This window comes from Microtus ochrogaster, chromosome X (genome assembly GCF_000317375.1).
Source record: "Microtus ochrogaster isolate Prairie Vole_2 chromosome X, MicOch1.0, whole genome shotgun sequence".
NCBI lineage: Eukaryota > Metazoa > Chordata > Mammalia > Rodentia > Cricetidae > Microtus > Microtus ochrogaster.
The window spans coordinates 47,816,063-47,832,586 of record NC_022026.1 but is presented as its reverse complement, the minus strand read 5'-3'; the positions used below and the strand labels follow the sequence as shown (position 1 = coordinate 47,832,586).

Below are 16,524 nucleotides of genomic sequence, written 5' to 3'. Positions count from 1 at the left end.
CCCATGGCATTATTTATAAAGCAAAAGAGCTATTAATTGCTGAAGGAAAAACTGTTCAAAATAAAGAAGAAAGTCTCTCCTTAAGGTGGTCTGGCTCCCCAAGGAGGTAGTTATGATCCATGAAGGGGCACCAGGCAGTCAATATACCTGAAGCTAAAGGAAATTAGAGGACAAACCAGGTGGCCTGACAAACAGTAGAGATGCCCGAGGAGCCCCTTTCTGTCTTTCCTGTTGCCTTTCCTGATCCACAGGCCCACTTCCCAACTCACCTACTCCAAGGAACAAGAAGGCAAGGCCCACTCTCAAAATATGAAACAAGATTTCAACTGAATGGTATATCTTGCCAGACTTGAAAACCATCCTCCCTGAAGCTCTCAGACAGTTTTTGGTGCATCAATTACACCAGACCACCCATCTGGACATCACTACACCGAGTTATTTTCTTTCAGGTACCAGATTCTGAATTTCTGAGAGATGGCCATACAGGCTGCTTCTCAATGTCTCATGCACACAGTCTAAGACAAGACAGGTCATGGGCCTAGGGGTAAATCAAATAATATTGTTTTGCTAAAGGATCAAAGCAATAAAATGGTTCCTAATGACATTCTTCTATAATCATAGTTCAACATCGCACTCAGCCATCCTCAGTGAAGCTTCCTCCTGTAGTAGATGGGAACTAACACAGGAACCCACAACTGGAAAATATGCAGAGGGAGAGACTTTCAAACAGTAATAAATGGAATGTCTTCATCAACGCCTTCCCCTCAGTGCCCAGAGAACTATTTGAAAGAGAAAGCAGAAAGACTGTAAGAGCCAGAGGGAATAGATTACACCAAGAAAACACTGTCTTCCAGACACAACAGGACTGACACACAAGAACTCACAGAGACTGAGGCAGTATGCCTAAGACCTGTATAGGTTCAGCCCAGATGAGGTCCCAGTGCTAAAAGGGGGAAATGGACACAGTCTTTCACCCCTTACCAGAAAGGATATCTCCAATTGACAAATGCTTGCAAAAGAAAATCAGTTTTCTCCAATGGAGTCCCGCTGGTTTTTATAAACCACACATAAGGGAAGATTCCATGACCAGAAATAGACAGTCAACACAAAACAAACTCAATGGTATTTTTGTAGGTTTTTTCCCTAATATGGCTTGTTTGGTCACTTTTTTAACCTTACTTTTCTTTTGCTTGTATAAAATGGTTTCCAATTTTGTGTTTTTATGGTACGTCTGTGTGTGTGTGTGTGTGTGTGTGTGTGTGTGTGTGTGTATTGTGCTTTTTTTGCTGTGGTTTTTGATCTTGGTTTGCTTGATTTTTTTTTATTTGCTGGGATGTTTTCTAAAGAGGAAGAAGATATGGATTTGGAGGGGTGGGTAAGTGGAAAGGACCTGGAAGGAGATGGGAAGGGGAAAACATGATCAGAATATATTGTATGAATTTTTAATTTAAAAAATCTAAGACACTGCTATTAATTGTTATAGTTCTTTGGCTTTATTATATCTTGAAATCTGAAAAATACAGAACACTGTTTTTCAAGTATCTGAATCATGTTCAATTGTGCATAGTATCTTTATACACTTTGAAGAGTATGAAGTAAGGATTTCTTTATACAAGCAGGAATATAAATTGAGTAATCCTCTAAACCACCTATTTTCAGTAACTAGTACACTTTGTTTTCTAAAGAGATAATGTAAATTCTTGCCCTTGGTGAACATTTCATTACCATTTTCAATTTAAAAAACCAATATTATTAGCACCAATCTTAGTTTATCTTATTTCAAAACTTATACAATATGATAAGCAATAACAAAATGGTAGTGACTCATGTTTATATTGAAAATTTCAATTATAAATATAAAATTCTAAACGTATCAGACTAGTATATCTTTCAATAGTGAACATCCTGGATGCCTGAAGATGGTAGAAGACAGAGCATTTCCATATATGGAAACCAGCCTCAGCACTGTTTCTGGCTAAGGGCTAACCTGAGAAGGACTAGTGAGGGCAAGTGGCACATACACAGTTCACAGAATAAGAGCATCTTGTTGATAGCTCATCATTCCCTTTGTATCAATGTAAGGTACCAGTTTAAATTCAAAATAAAATATTTACTTCTGTTCAATTTTGGTACAGATATAATACCTGCACAAGGAATAAACACATAAAATAAAATACATATTTAAAAAATTTTTGAGTATGAGTATCTTCATATAGACATTTGAACAATGAATTCTTAGCTAAATGTCCAAATTTCATAAAAAATATAAAGACTTTAATATAGTAAATATGTGTCTTAAAACTATAGTCAGATTTATTCCAAACTACTATTGAGGTACAATTCTTAGGTAAAACAAATAAATACACCTTAAAACCTGTCTAAAAGCTTGGTAAGAATACTTAGTTGTCCAGAGCTCATTAGATATTTCATAAGTTTCATTTTCTTCTTCTGAATCTGAACTAGTATCTCGTTCTACATATGCTATGAAAACCGCTAAGAAGATTTAGTTGTCTAGAGCTCATTAGACATTTCCCCTTCTGAATCTGAACAAGCATACCAGAAATGTAATAATAGAGAGGACAATATGGCTATTGTTTTTTTCTAAAAACGGTAAGAACATGAAAAGTATGCTAGAGTATTATATAGATAAAATATCCAAGAAGGGTAGCTATATATTCTCCTTTAATATCTCTTCTGCCAAATATTTCACCACTTTAATTATGTAAGTTATTAGTTCCTTGTATTTCCTCTTTAGTTGCTTTAAAAATATGTATTAATATAAACCCAAATCAAAGGTAGCATTTTGTTTCTTACATGAAGCATATTTTTAATCCATAAAATGAAAAATCTAAAGAAGACATGTATATATTGATACTAATATGTCAAATAACTCAAAGCAGACTTTGACTATAATGTATTTTTTCAATTCTAGTTATAACATATTTTAAGAGAACCTTCTCCAAAACAAAAACTAATAAACATAGGAAGTTAGTTGTGCATTAAGAAGGACTTTATGAGAACATTTAAAGTTCTACAATTGTTTTACGGGCGACAGTTTACTCCTTTTTTAAGCTTTTGAATGTAGCTGCTGAGCTTCAAGGCTACTCCGACATTCATCCTCATATATTTTATCATTACATCAATGTTGAGCAACAGCAAGGCTTTCCCATCAATGTCCTAGAGAGAGAAAAGGTTTAAAATGATTAACAACACTGTATATTTGATAAGCAGTTGTTTCTTTGTATATAAGAACATGCAAAACTAAGGCCTCTCATAGTTATGAAGTCCCTGAATATGTATCTCTGTATAAAAACTATGATAAATATCATTTCACAATAATGTATCATTTTAAAATTTATATATTTATATCAATTTTAAGAAAAGAAAATTTAACTTAATATTTAAAATTAACTATATCAAATGCCATAATTTTAAATACTGCGATGAATAAAATACTGTGTACACATGAAAAAAGTAAAAAGAATGAGAAAAATGAATTTCATGGCTATTCCCTTCTGATAGAGTCTAGGAATATATCAACATCAATGTAAACTGTAAATGTGTTCAATAGTATTGTCTTTATTTGAAAGTGAATTACTTGTCTGAAGCCAATTAGACATTAAGACTAATTATTGGTTTTCTTTCTATACTGAAAATGGTGTATAGATACTCTACTACTTGACAGTCAAAAGGCATCTTTACAAAAATTCTTTATTGTTTTAATTTACCATCACCTTATGCTACTAAAGTATATAATTTTTTAAGTTCCAGCATAAAATAGAACTTTATTTAATCAGATATTCTTGTCTAAGAAGACACAGAATCTCTTATGTAGGAAATAAAATTAGAAAGTGAAGGAAGTAGAGCTTAGTAAAATTTAGCCCATAACAGCAAGTTAAAAGAAAGAACTAAAAATGAATACAAATAGGAAACGAGAAGTCCAATTATCTCTATTTTCTAGTCATAAGATCCTATACGTAAAAGACCCTAGAAATGACAGCAGAAAACTCTTAGATCTGATTAAACTTTCAATAGTCACAGAATACAAAACGAGTAGCTTCCCAGATGTGTCAGTTCATCCTTCCTTAGGTGATTCCCTGCTCCCAGGAGGTCATCATAAAGACGCCCAACTTAGTGTGGGCATTCAATGGGCATAGCACACTACAGTACAGAACTCCTGGACTCAAGAGATCCTCCTACTCCAGCCTCCCAAGCAGCTGGGAATATAGGTATATTAGCGTGGATGTTATGGGAGTAGCCAACCACTTTCATATTGGATTAAAGCCTAGTCCATAAGACAGAATTTCATCTAAAATCTTATGGCTGGAGAGTTCATAGAATCTAGGGGAGAACTTTATTATTATTATTATTATTATTGTTATTCAAAATGAACATAGCAATAAACTGCCTCCTTAGTTCACATATGTATATGTGTGTGTGTATATATATATATGTTTATATATTTATATATTAGTACATCCCTTGACCCTCAACAGAAAAGGTTTTTACCAGGACATGGTGATCAATAAAGGGACCCACAACTCATCCATGTGCAGAGATTCTCCCATGCAGCCACCCTATCACCCAAGACTCAGAAATCATCTTGAAAGAGTTGACAAAAAGAGTCTAAGGACCAAAAGCAGTGGAGATATGTGGGGAAATTCTCAAATCAGAATAAAAGCAGCCTGTATTCTCATTTTTTAAAAAAGCAGTAGCTTTTCTATGTACTAATAAAAAAAATCTTGCCAAGGAAGGAATTAAAAGAATTAGAGAAAAACAAAAACAAAAAAAAATGTATTCACAAATATTTTTAAAGGTATCTGGGAATAAACCAAGCCAAGAAATTAAAAGACCTCTGCAATCAGAATTTTAAGTTACCAAAGAAAAAACTTAAGAAAATACTAGGAAAAGTGGAATTTAACCATGATATCGCTTTGTAAATTGTCATCAGCATCACAGTTGTCAATAGTCACATAAGGGAAAGAGAACTGATCATCTGGAATTAGTTTCTGGATATCATAACAAGAAGGCTACTCTTGTATGCACTATGGGTAAACTCCTCTTACTTATAGTCCCTAGTATGGGAAGAATTTGTCCTTGCAAGGAGAGAGGTCTACTTAAGACTTGTAACCTTAAACCACCGAACTTGAGGCTATTTAGTGTATTAGAAATTTAGCTACCCATATAAAGAAGAGACAATTAACCTAACATTTAAGCACAGAAGGATGGACAAGGCAACCTTTTCACAAACAAAAATTAAATCAGATAATAGGGTTCCCCTACCATCTCAGTTGGTGACTCAGTATCCAACTGAAAATGCTCAGAGGTCATTCAATAGCATTAGGGTAGCAGGAGAACTGAATTTAAAAATACATTACATGTTCTCTGATGGTGGAGTAGAGTCGGTCTGCAAACGGAGGATCTAAACGGTTCAGAAATGTTATCACGTCGTTCATAGACCAGTTTAACGGCTTTCCAAGGCCTTTCACAACAGCCTTGGTACAACTGGATGACAAACCTGCAGTTAACAATGAGTGGGGGAAACATTTTTAAAAGCCCGATCAGCACCTTGAAAAGAAGAGACGTTAGGTAAAGTAATGGTCTCACTCCTGGAACCTTCTCTTCAGTACGTAATTAAGGACTTAAGACTCCAACTGTAAAATCTCCTGAGAGCCTTAAAGAAGATGATCTGCTGAGTGCTGCACAGAGTATGTCACTGGACCTCCCCAAAGAGCAGAACAGCTTTACACTAGAAAGTACAAAGCTTCCATGGTCATGAAACACGTGTAGCAATCCAAGGCCTCTTAGGTCACAAGCAAGTACAGGAAAAGGTGCTACTTGAATTAAATTGGGATAAACTGAGCTAACTCAGTACTCTCTTAGTTTAAGGGTTTCTGTGTATTTCTTGAAAATCTCTCTTAAATGTCACTTTCTCTAAATTAATTTATTGTACTAAATGTGGTAGAAATCCCTAAAGTTTACACTTTAAAACGGCTTAATTTTTGGTTATATCAACTAATTTCAATAACCTTAGTTATCTTAGGGTAACAAGTTCTTTGAAGCAAATCTGTCTCTTAAATCCAATATCACAATTTTTATATTCACATCTCTTGTAGTTTAAATGTAAATTTGAAAATAAAAATATTTTCTGATGAGTTCAATCAGTAGTGATTTTGACATTTTATGCAATTATTCTTTCATGTTTAATTGAATAGCAATAAATATTTTGGTTGAATATTTTAATAAAGAAATGATACATGAAACAATGTAAGTGCTCATATCTCAGCAGGTTTTGCTGAACTATTCACTAAGTGGCATGGAAACTTCTCTGTGCCTAAATATTACCTTCAGCAGAATGTTTTTAACTTCCTACAAGTGATATATGATGACAAATGAAGGGGGCTTGGTCATTTGTTGGGAGGATCTTTTTTCTAACCAAAGAGAATCAACAGAAATTTCATTTTTCCTGTTTGTGATTTATCCAAAAGTATGTCCTTTCTTTCTTAGCACCTTATTATCATGTTGGGCATTTACTATGGGAAAGATAAAGAAAATAGATTTTATAATCACAACGGTGTCATTATGAAGACCACCAGAGGCAATCCATGTTAGTTGATTAGCTCACTGCCTTACCCATAATACTTACTCAATAAATGCCCACCATTGTACATATAATTACAAACCAATTATCAAAATAGGAAACAAGAAGGATGTTAATCATTGGTACCATTCCAAACTCACCAAAAGTATTAGGATCAATCACAGGTGTACTCTGGGCCTCCAGTAAGGCCAATTGCTTCATTTCAGGATTCCTGATGGGCATGAGCTCCCCTCGAGGGAGGTGGCTTCCTCTCAATATTGTTGAAGCAGAAGAAATAGTGGTGTGCAAGTTGGGATTTTCAAAGTCACTGTAGTGGGTCATTGTAGAAGAGCCAGGATTTATTTTAAATCCGCAGTGGTAGTCTTGGGGAGTATATATAGGACTCTGTGGAGTTTCTGGACGGTTACTCTCTGGTGAAGAACTGATACATCTCACTCCCAGGGAATCGTCAGAATGGAACACAGCATCGTTCTCAGTGTTCTGGATACTTTCGGTGTTGTCCATAGAATCAGCATACTGGTGTGTCTGGGCATTGTCAATAGAATCAGGGTTCTGGAACATCTGGGCGTTGTCAATAATATCAGGGCACTGGTGCATCTGGGTGTAATCTACAGTCTCTTCGTTCTCTACATCAAAGCTCACTTCATCCCTTGTGCGGACTGGTGAAGTTGGACTGTAACTTTGAGGGTAGGAGAAGGTATCATCATGAACTACTTGGCTCTCTTTCTGGAGTTTACGTCTTTTAGATGTCAGGTAATTGTATCTTCTAGATACTAATTTAAAAGGCTTTATAAGAAAAAGAGAAATAAAGAGTAGTCAGGACATTATGGTTTCCATGCAACATTATTTTACATTGGAAAATGGTGTTGTCTTTTGATCACATGATTTTTCTTTCTCTTCTGACCTACATTTAATCCAATGTATATTTTATAAGTACTTTTTAAAATGTATATTTAAAAATGTATTTTAAATATATTTTTAAGATGCTCATTGCTCTATATTCATTATTCCTGAACTTGATTATTCTTTCAAAAAGAGTTGCAGTCCTCATCTGCTCCTCCAGGAAGTACAGATAAACCTTGATAAGCCCACATTTACTAACTATCACTTGAACTGACTGGCATCTTTAGACAGAATATATTTATTAAAGTTGTGATAATGTTTTTGTACACTTACAGGGTAATGCCAAAAGGATCTGGCACGAGAGTAATAAATTCTTGTTACTTTGTTATCTATGTCATCAATCTTCTTTTCCAGCCTTTGAACAGTTTTAGAGATAACCTGTTATAATAAAAGGCATTAGTAGTTGCTGTTTCAAAATGCATAAAGCAAAGAGCTAATTGCTAGACACAATGGAAGTTCTCCAGTAGTCAGAAACATCATGTTTTTATTAGAGGCCTGGTTTTAAGGGCCACAGGACACTGGCTGAGATACTGTCTCCTCCACCTGCCACTGCAGTAGCTGATTCATGCACATGTGGAAGTTTCTTCAGTGCCAAAAAGTGAGTGCATCACAACTCCTGATAACCTCCCACCTGTGTGTACTGCAGTGCTTCCCACTGAAGAGGGTGCTCACATAGGAGACAAGCATTCAAATCTGGTGACCATACGAGTCAGCGTCCACACCACAGCTTGTGAACATATAGTGAGTGTTCCACTCTGAGAAGACTATAGAGCCAAATAAAACATAGGTGATGTAGGGCTCCAAAGTATTCTAAAAATTAAGCATCCAGTGTTGATCGCACAATGGCACTGAGTACACCTTTATATGCCATACCAATGAGGAACACCACTGATAACATGCTGACGGGTTTTCTTGAAGTGCTCAAAAGTTTCAGAGAATATATTTATCAAATACCATAAACATTTTTTTCCATTCAAGGATGAATGCCTTCCTCCTGTCAGAACTTCTTTGCTAGGTGCTGGGATCATAAATTTTAACACAAGCAAACAAACAACAACAAAAACAAAAAAAAAACTGTCCTGGAGAAATGCTCTTTGAGAGAACTGCAAGCAAAATGAGTGATTCTCAAAATGTGTTCTGGGAGCTCAGTCCCAATGAATACACGTCTAAAAGAACTCCTGTGCCTAATGCTCAGGGAACATTGTGGAAAATGAGGCAGAAAGATTGTAAGAGCCAGAGGATCAGGGGTTTACTGTGATACCATGTCTCCTAGTGATGCCAGATGTTATGGTGTAGACCCATAACATCTCACCAACATCACCTGAACAAGAAGGATACCAATAAACATGCCAAAGTGGACAGGGGAAGCCCACAAGGCCTCAACTCTGCACAAAGAAATATAGGAAATTAAGAAATACCAAGAGTGAGAGCAATAGTCTTCCCCAGGGAAGAAGACAACAAATGTTTGTCCAGTGCCAAATGGTCAGCATTGAAAACATGCATACAAATAACACTGTACAGGCTGAGCAGGGTGTATTTAGGAATACACATACGCATATATATGTATATACGTATATATAAACATATGCATGCAATAGAAATTGATGAAAAAGGTCATGAATTTGAAAGAGAGCAAGGAGAGGTCTATGGGAGGGTCTGAAGGTAGGGAAGGGAAGGGGGAAATGTTTTAATTATATTATAATCCCAAAAAGAGAGTAAAAACAATATGCTTTCACCAAATATTAAAAGACTCCTTTGCTTCTATGTTTTTAGTTTTTGAGACAGGGTTTCACTTTGGAGCCTTGGCTGGCCTTAAACTAACTATATAGATCAGGTTGGCCTTGAACTGTGGGAATCCTCCTGCCTCTGAGATTGCATATTGTTATTGTTATCATCTCCTACATGTGTAAGGAGTGCATGCGTATCAGCACACTCAGGATTCTCAAGGACCCCTAAGGAACACAGCTTGGGATCCAAAGCACTGCTCATCCACAATGCCATACCCCTTGCACAATTACTGGTCTCTTGGCTGAACACTACACCCTAGGCTTCAGGTTTGCCAAGATTTGGGCACTGCAGGTCAGGCAGCCTTACCCACCCACCCCTACTCCTGCACAATCTTAAGACCAAGGCCTGTGAGCATGGCTTCTGTCTTCACTAGTGTCAGTCTAAAAGGTAAGACACACATAAACTTTTACTTTTCAAATTATGTTAGTTCAGTCTATTCTGTAAACCTTATGGGACAAGAATCATTTATTTAAACTCTTCCATTTCCTCTGAGGTATACAGCTCACAAAATCCACAGTAATTAGATATTTCTATCAGTCCCTATCCACGAGTTTATTTTTATGATTTCCCCTCAAAATTATATGAGATAAATTCATTGTAAGACATGAGTAGGCTGCCCTTTCATTTCAGTTGTGATATTAGGTAATTAATTAGGCACATATTAAAAGTGAATCCAAATCTTCCATTTCCTTTAAAAGTTGTATAGTGGAAATTAATACTAAGCAACATAGATGGAAAAAAACATAAACCTGATAAATGATGTTTTTAATGTTCTAAAATACACATACTGAGATTTCAAATTTTCACCTGAAAATATTATTCTACATAGAAATTGTCAAAATAATCACAACAATGTGAATAATCACAAGAAATTTGATATGGCAAAATTTTGATTAATTATACACTTTCCCCTCATGTAAAGTAAGAAATGTTTACAATTTAACATTCTACAAAAACATACTGAAAAGAGAAGTTGTCACACCTGGAAATGGTCCATGATATCCACAATGGCTTTTGGTTCTTCAATTTCACGAATTTCAGGTGGCTGAGGTTCTTTCTAAAATAGTTTTTATACCACAAGTAGTTAGTGCTTTATTTCAGAAGGAGTTACATCAAATAGTGACCATACCTTATATTTATGTATATAAGTTGTTTTTAATTTTTACCAATATTTCAAAAGCCTTAATAAAATCAGAGATGAAATAAAAATTAACACTACAAGGAATGGAAATAATTGCCAGCCAAGTAAAAGAGAAACGAAAGACTTTACCAGAAGGATCTAGGTAAAAAGTTGCTCAGAATGTCCTAATACATAAGAAAAGGGAGCATGCAAAATGGCTAAGATTTCACCGTCTAAAGAGATTCAGGATAGAGTATGTCCTTGAGTGTCAGTTTAGAGAAACTCCAGAAAGTAGTTGAGATTTAATCTTTTCTTATTAAAATGGTAAACACTGATGTACTGTACAACCAGTTGCTTAATATTACTTACATAACTGAAATGTCTAATCTTTGGTACATACTCATAAAACGTATTATCATTACCATCCTAAGGAGGCATTCATATTTGTATAGGATAAAAATTTCTTAGCAAATTAAAAGAAAATATAAAATAGCAAAAAGAAAGCTGAGGACTTTAATTTCACTTCGCAGAAGTTTTGAAAACCTGTTGTGTTATCAAAGGACCTATGTTTTAAATACCATGCCCATGTAGAACAGCACGTGTGACTAAGGCAAGCGGGTGATGAGTTCAAGAGCAGCCTGGGTGGGCCAAGGACCTTGTTTCAGGAAAACAAGAGAAAAAGAATACTTGCAGAACTATGCTCTCATTAATCTAGCTGCACCAAGCCCCCTTTTCCATTGAGTTTAACACCTTCTTACTTTAGGGCAGAGACATTAATCTTCAGAGTTAAAAATGCTTTCAAAGCCAAAAAACAAACAAACAAACAAAACAAAACAAAACAAAACCAACAATCACAACACCAACTGACCATGGTCAGAACATTGCCCTGGTTTTGATTCCTAAATAATCCAACATTGCCACCATGTGGTCAAACTAGGAAACAGTTAAACACATCTTAACTAAATTAATTTCTAGAACACCTTAAAATGCTGTTGAAATAAGACAGGGTATAAATAAGAAAAGTTACCATAAATAACTGCTACATTTCCACAAAATAATTATTCTAAGAAATGAGGCAAAGAGATTTTAAAGTAAACAGACTTGGTAGCTCTGTATGTGGTTAGCCTTCCGCTGATTAGGTTACTAAATTAACACACACTTGCGTTATATAACATTCCTTACAAAAATAAAGTAGTTTACCTTCACATGGTAGCTTGTGCTTTCAAGTAAATTGTCCCCACAATGACTTTCAATAATTGACAGTGAGCATTGTCTCCAATGATGAAAAGCATAGCAGTTGATGTAAGTTGAAAGCTGCCTAGATTACTTCAATGGCATTAATATGCATGTCCTTATGTGACTAAAGAAATGTGTTCACTGCTATGCAAGATTAAATATAGTATAATAATTTCCATTTAGGGAGGGGGAGGGAAATGGGAGGAGGGGGAGGAGGTGGAAATATTTAATTAAAAATAAATAAAAAAATAATTTCCATTTGTGTTCAACTTCAAAGATTAAGAAACTCAGAATATGACAAAATTTTTAAAAGGCAAACCAATTTGCAAAGATGTTTGTCAGATTCTTATAAAGTTGAGTTTTATATAGACTCTACTTGTTTGCAGTTCAATTTCAGAGTACCCAGAAGAAATGTTAAGTGTATGTTCTTAAATTTATACACAAGTGTTCATAGAAATTTTATAGAGCATTGTCAAACTGCACTTATTACCTAATACATTTCACTTTATTTAATTTAACTCAGTTTAGCAAAACTACAACACCAGGAAAAGAACAGAGACGATCAATTTAAAATACAAACCACAGCCATTTCTTTGGAGGCAGACATCACTGCTGTGCGGCAGGTTCGACTTGCTGGAAGGTTTACTTGTGAAACTGTTCAGTCATTTAAGAGGCAAATACTCCTGAAAAGAAATGCATAAAAATGCTACTTCATGTACCTACTATCTACATCAACTTAACATGGGTGACTTTACAGGGCGGAGGGTGAAACCTAGGATATTATCTATGGTAGGTTAGTGCCTTATTGCTAAGCTACATTTCCAGCACTAGAATAAATCTTTATACATAGAAGAGCAATGACTGGGAACACACAATGAATAAAGTTTAAAGAAAGTGCAATCTGTGAACAGTTGCTTCCAAACTACAAAATGAGCACTAAAAGCCACCAAACAAGAGAATATACTGCTAACACTTATGTCAAGGAGCTCAAAGGGGTTTTTGCTTAGGGAGACAGAATGCCGCCATACTGCCCCAATAATCTGTTATGATCTAAAGGCAGCTTCCACTGCCACCCTTGACACCAATGCTACGGCCACTACTGTCTGGCCACTAGGATCTCCGCTGCTATCTCAGCTGCTGCTGCTGCTGCTGTTACTTCAAGTCTCTATCTTTGGTGTCTCTATTAGTGATGCTGGTGGTGGTGCTGCTGCTGCTGATACCGAACTGCTCCTGGTGGTGAGGCTTCTGCTTCTGGGCTGCTTCTGAACTGCTCCTTCTGTTGGGCTGTTGCTGCAATGTGAGTAGAGTCAACCAAGGAGGCTCCACCTCCTCACCTGCCCTGTAAACCCTTCTGAGGCTCGCATCTCCAGGGCCCACCGCAGCTCCAAAATTATGACTTCTTTATGAGTTAGACTTTAACATTAAACCCAAATAAAGACATGCATGTGAAATATAAGATGAAAATAAATTCTAGAATTTTTAAGGCTGGATTATAGCCCTGAATCATTCAATATGGAACCAGAACCAGGCATGTCTGCAATCCGAGGACCGACTTGAATTCCTGATGCAAAGCTACTAGAGGGACACCCTAGAGCAAAAGTTAATTCATTTTATTCACTCTGAGACAGAGCAGCAGGGTAAGACATAATAAAGGGACCAGGGTTTCATCCCTTTCCTGTTCTCCTTAAATCTGCTGTGGGGAGACTAGTGACCAGAGTCCCCAAGGACGAAATTAAAAGGGAGATTAAAAGATGGGAGAGCTAACTCTCAAGTTAGACAAATGCAAACCAATGTTGCATAAAATTTTCAAATTGTAATATGCAACATGATTAATAAAACCCCAGAGACAGATATTGTGGTTCAACCTGAAGGTCAGAAAAGCCAAACAGCCAGCCACTGTCTCTTACTTCTACCTCAGTTTGAAATGGCCATCCAGGAATCTCAGAATGAGACTGTGTCTGAGAGCTGTCTCCTCCCATCTTATATTCCTTTCTAGGGTTGGGATTAAAGGCATGCACCACTACCACCCAGTTTCTATGGGTGTGGCTACTGGTTTTAAAGGCATGTGTGTCATCACTTTCTGGTCTGTAAGGCTGACCAGTGTGGCTGTTTTACTCTCTGACCTTCAGGCAAGTTTTATTTATTATTAAAATACAAATGAAATATCACTATAGTAATGCATCTCAATTTGACCTATAATTTCTACTACATTTTATTTTTGTTTAGGATTTCTTGACTCTAAGATTGTCATGAGCTGTAAGTAATTAACCTGTATCTATAACCAAACAAAGAAAACTTTATAATGAAAATAAACTACTTACGGCTATTGCCAACAAGGATGAACTTCACAACCACAACCTTGAGTAAAAGAAGCCAGATATGAAAGATAATACGGTATACAATTCAACTCAGAAAGCTCAAAATCAGGCAGAAGTAGCCTATGGTAGGAGAGGCCTTTCCAAGCTAACACTATGGTCACTTTAACAAGTTCTTATTGTTCTATCTTGGGAATAAACCATAAAATTACTTCTTAAGTTTTACTCTTACAATGAACGTTGTAGAACAGTGTTGCACGGGTACAAGTACTTCTAGAAGAAAAATTCCTAGAAAACAAAATAATAAAGTAAAAAGTTTAAAAAAAGACTGACACATTTGAAAATCCTTTAGTACTTTCTAAACAGCCCATTTAAAGATGACTATTGGAGTCAGCCAGTTGTTTGAAAACATAATACAATGTTGACTCTACATCTTGAATCAGAAAAAAAAAACAAGTATCAGATAGTATCAAATTATTTTTACCCTATGACTTCTTAAAAACACACAAGGTAAATCAAAACATCAGGATAACTCCAATTCAAGTTATAAAACCCTAAACAGCCCAAATTAGGAGAGTCATCTGCCAACGACACATCCCATAAGGCATAGCTCACAATGTCTAACAAACATGGCTCAAAACAACCTTTTACATGACAATTCATAAAGACACAAAAGCCAAATCAAAGCAGCCAGAAATTTCTAAGAAAAGAAACTCCAAATAATGCCAAATTGGAAGAGTGATCTGTATGAACATATCTCATTAAGTATAGTTGTCAATAATTAGGATGGCTCAAGTCTACCTTTTACCCAAGACTTCTTAAAGAACAGCAATTCACAACAGCAAGATCTTCCTAAGTAAAACAACAACAACAAAAAAAAACCTAAAAAAGTCAAAATCCACACCATCACCTGCTATCAACTTATCCTATAAGGCAGAGCTCACAGAGAAAAGGATGCTTAAAAAATTTTTTACCATAAAATTTCTTAAGAACCCACAAGGCAAATACATAAATTTCAAGTTTCAAAAATCTGAAAATAGACACCAAATTGGGGGTGGGTGGGAGATTCAAAGGCCACCAGTTGATCCCATAAGACATAAATCACAGGGGGTAGGATGGCTTAAAACCATGTTCTACTCAATGACTTCTTAAAGATACATGAAGCAAACCAAAACAGGTAGATATCTCCAAGTTATAAAAGACCCAAACAAATTAAACTGCAGAGTCACCTGCCATCAACTTATCCCATAAGGCATAGCTAACAATTATTAAGATGACTAAAAAGTACATTTTCTCCAAATAATTCTTTAAAACACAAAAGGCAAATCAAGGCAGTGAGATTTTTCTAAGTTATAAACTCACACAACTAAATTGAGGAGTCACTGGCCATCAATTTATTCCATATGGAATACATCACAAATCTTGGATGGAGGAAAACAAACTTTTATTCTAAGACTTCTTTATTAAAAACACAAAATGCAATTTATAACATCTAGGGTCTTTCAATGTTATACTAAAACAGCCCAAATTGGGAAAACTATATCCCATCAATGTATCCCATTGGTCACACTGACTGAAGGGCTGAAATCAACCTCAACTCTTCCTTAACAACATACATGGCAAATTACAACAGTAACCTGAATTCGGAAAGAATCATGAGAAAAGAAAGCCAAATGATTCCTAACAGATTAGAGCCTTTAAAACAAAACAAAAACAAACAACAACAACAACAACAACAATAATAATAATAAAAACAACCAAAGGAGCACACAGCACTCAGCCAGCCTCAGAAGCATATCTGGAAACTACTGGGCCTTACAGGGACGCAGACATTTTACAGTTGTTCCGGGATGCCATGTCTGCCCTCTGGATGCTTAAGCTAATGATAAACACAGCACTCTAGAAGGCGCCCTCAACACCCCGCTACATCTTTTTCTTCCTTCCTACTAACATATTTACTATAAAATGGTAAGGTTTTACTGTCAATTAAAAAGCGGTTAAGCACCAAGGCCACTAACAGATCCCAAGCACTGGTAGCCTGGTAACCATAGAGCGTTCATCATCTGAGGCGTCAAAGTACAGATTCGCCAAACGTATCTTCTCACTCTGACGGCAAAATACTTCCGATTTTCCACATAAGTGTACACACACTCTCTCTCACACACACCGTGACAACAAAGGTTAAAGAGGGGGCTAAGATACCCATAACTTACGTATTTTGATGGCACACCAGTCTCCAGAAAGCTGCCGGCAGGCCGCTGAGGAACCCTCTCGACGTCCGCCAGCTGGGAAACCACCTTCGATGTCCGTTGACGCCTTTTAACCGTCTGCGTGCCAGAAACCAGGTGTGTCTGACGCACTGCGTGTCGCAAAGCTCAGCACGGCAAAGTGCCTGACCGTAAAGCGATGCGTGTTCACGGCTTGTATGACTGAACAATGGCCCGCAAAATCCATGAGTGACCAAAAGGATGTATAGACCCGGAGATTTTTCACACTGTAGACGGAGATAGGGCATGGAAAGGGAAGGTTTCCAGTGGAGAAGGTCTTTCTGCCTACTGAGA

At 36.4% G+C, this 16,524-nt stretch overlaps 1 protein-coding gene across 1 annotated transcript; it reads right to left on the bottom strand.

The window, feature by feature from the left end:
* Positions 1 to 2,997: 2,997 nt before the first annotated feature.
* On the bottom strand, positions 2,998 to 16,417 carry Scml1 (Scm polycomb group protein like 1). Its single transcript, XM_013350549.2, has 8 exons — positions 16,361 to 16,417; positions 16,177 to 16,290; positions 12,805 to 12,938; positions 8,817 to 8,889; positions 7,778 to 7,882; positions 6,742 to 7,387; positions 5,379 to 5,518; positions 2,998 to 3,177 (listed from the first exon to the last, which is right to left on the bottom strand). The coding sequence occupies exons 1-8, from the start codon at positions 16,415 to 16,417 to the stop codon at positions 3,043 to 3,045; spliced, it is 1,404 nt and encodes a 467-aa protein (XP_013206003.1). The 3' UTR covers positions 2,998 to 3,042.
* Between the last annotated feature and the right edge of the window lie 107 nt (positions 16,418 to 16,524).

Bases quoted from the DNA above. Each gene is read 5' to 3' on its own strand.
- Scml1 (XM_013350549.2), bottom strand. From the start codon at position 16,417: ATGGATTTTGCGGGCCATTGTTCAGTCATACAAGCCGTGAACACGCAT. The intron at 16,291-16,360 runs GTCAGGCACTTT...TCTGGCACGCAG, and splicing joins TGAACACGCATCGCTTTACG to ACGGTTAAAAGGCGTCAACG. The intron at 7,388-7,777 runs GTAAGTGTACAA...TTTCTTATAAAG, and splicing joins GATCCTTTTGGCATTACCCT to CCTTTTAAATTAGTATCTAG.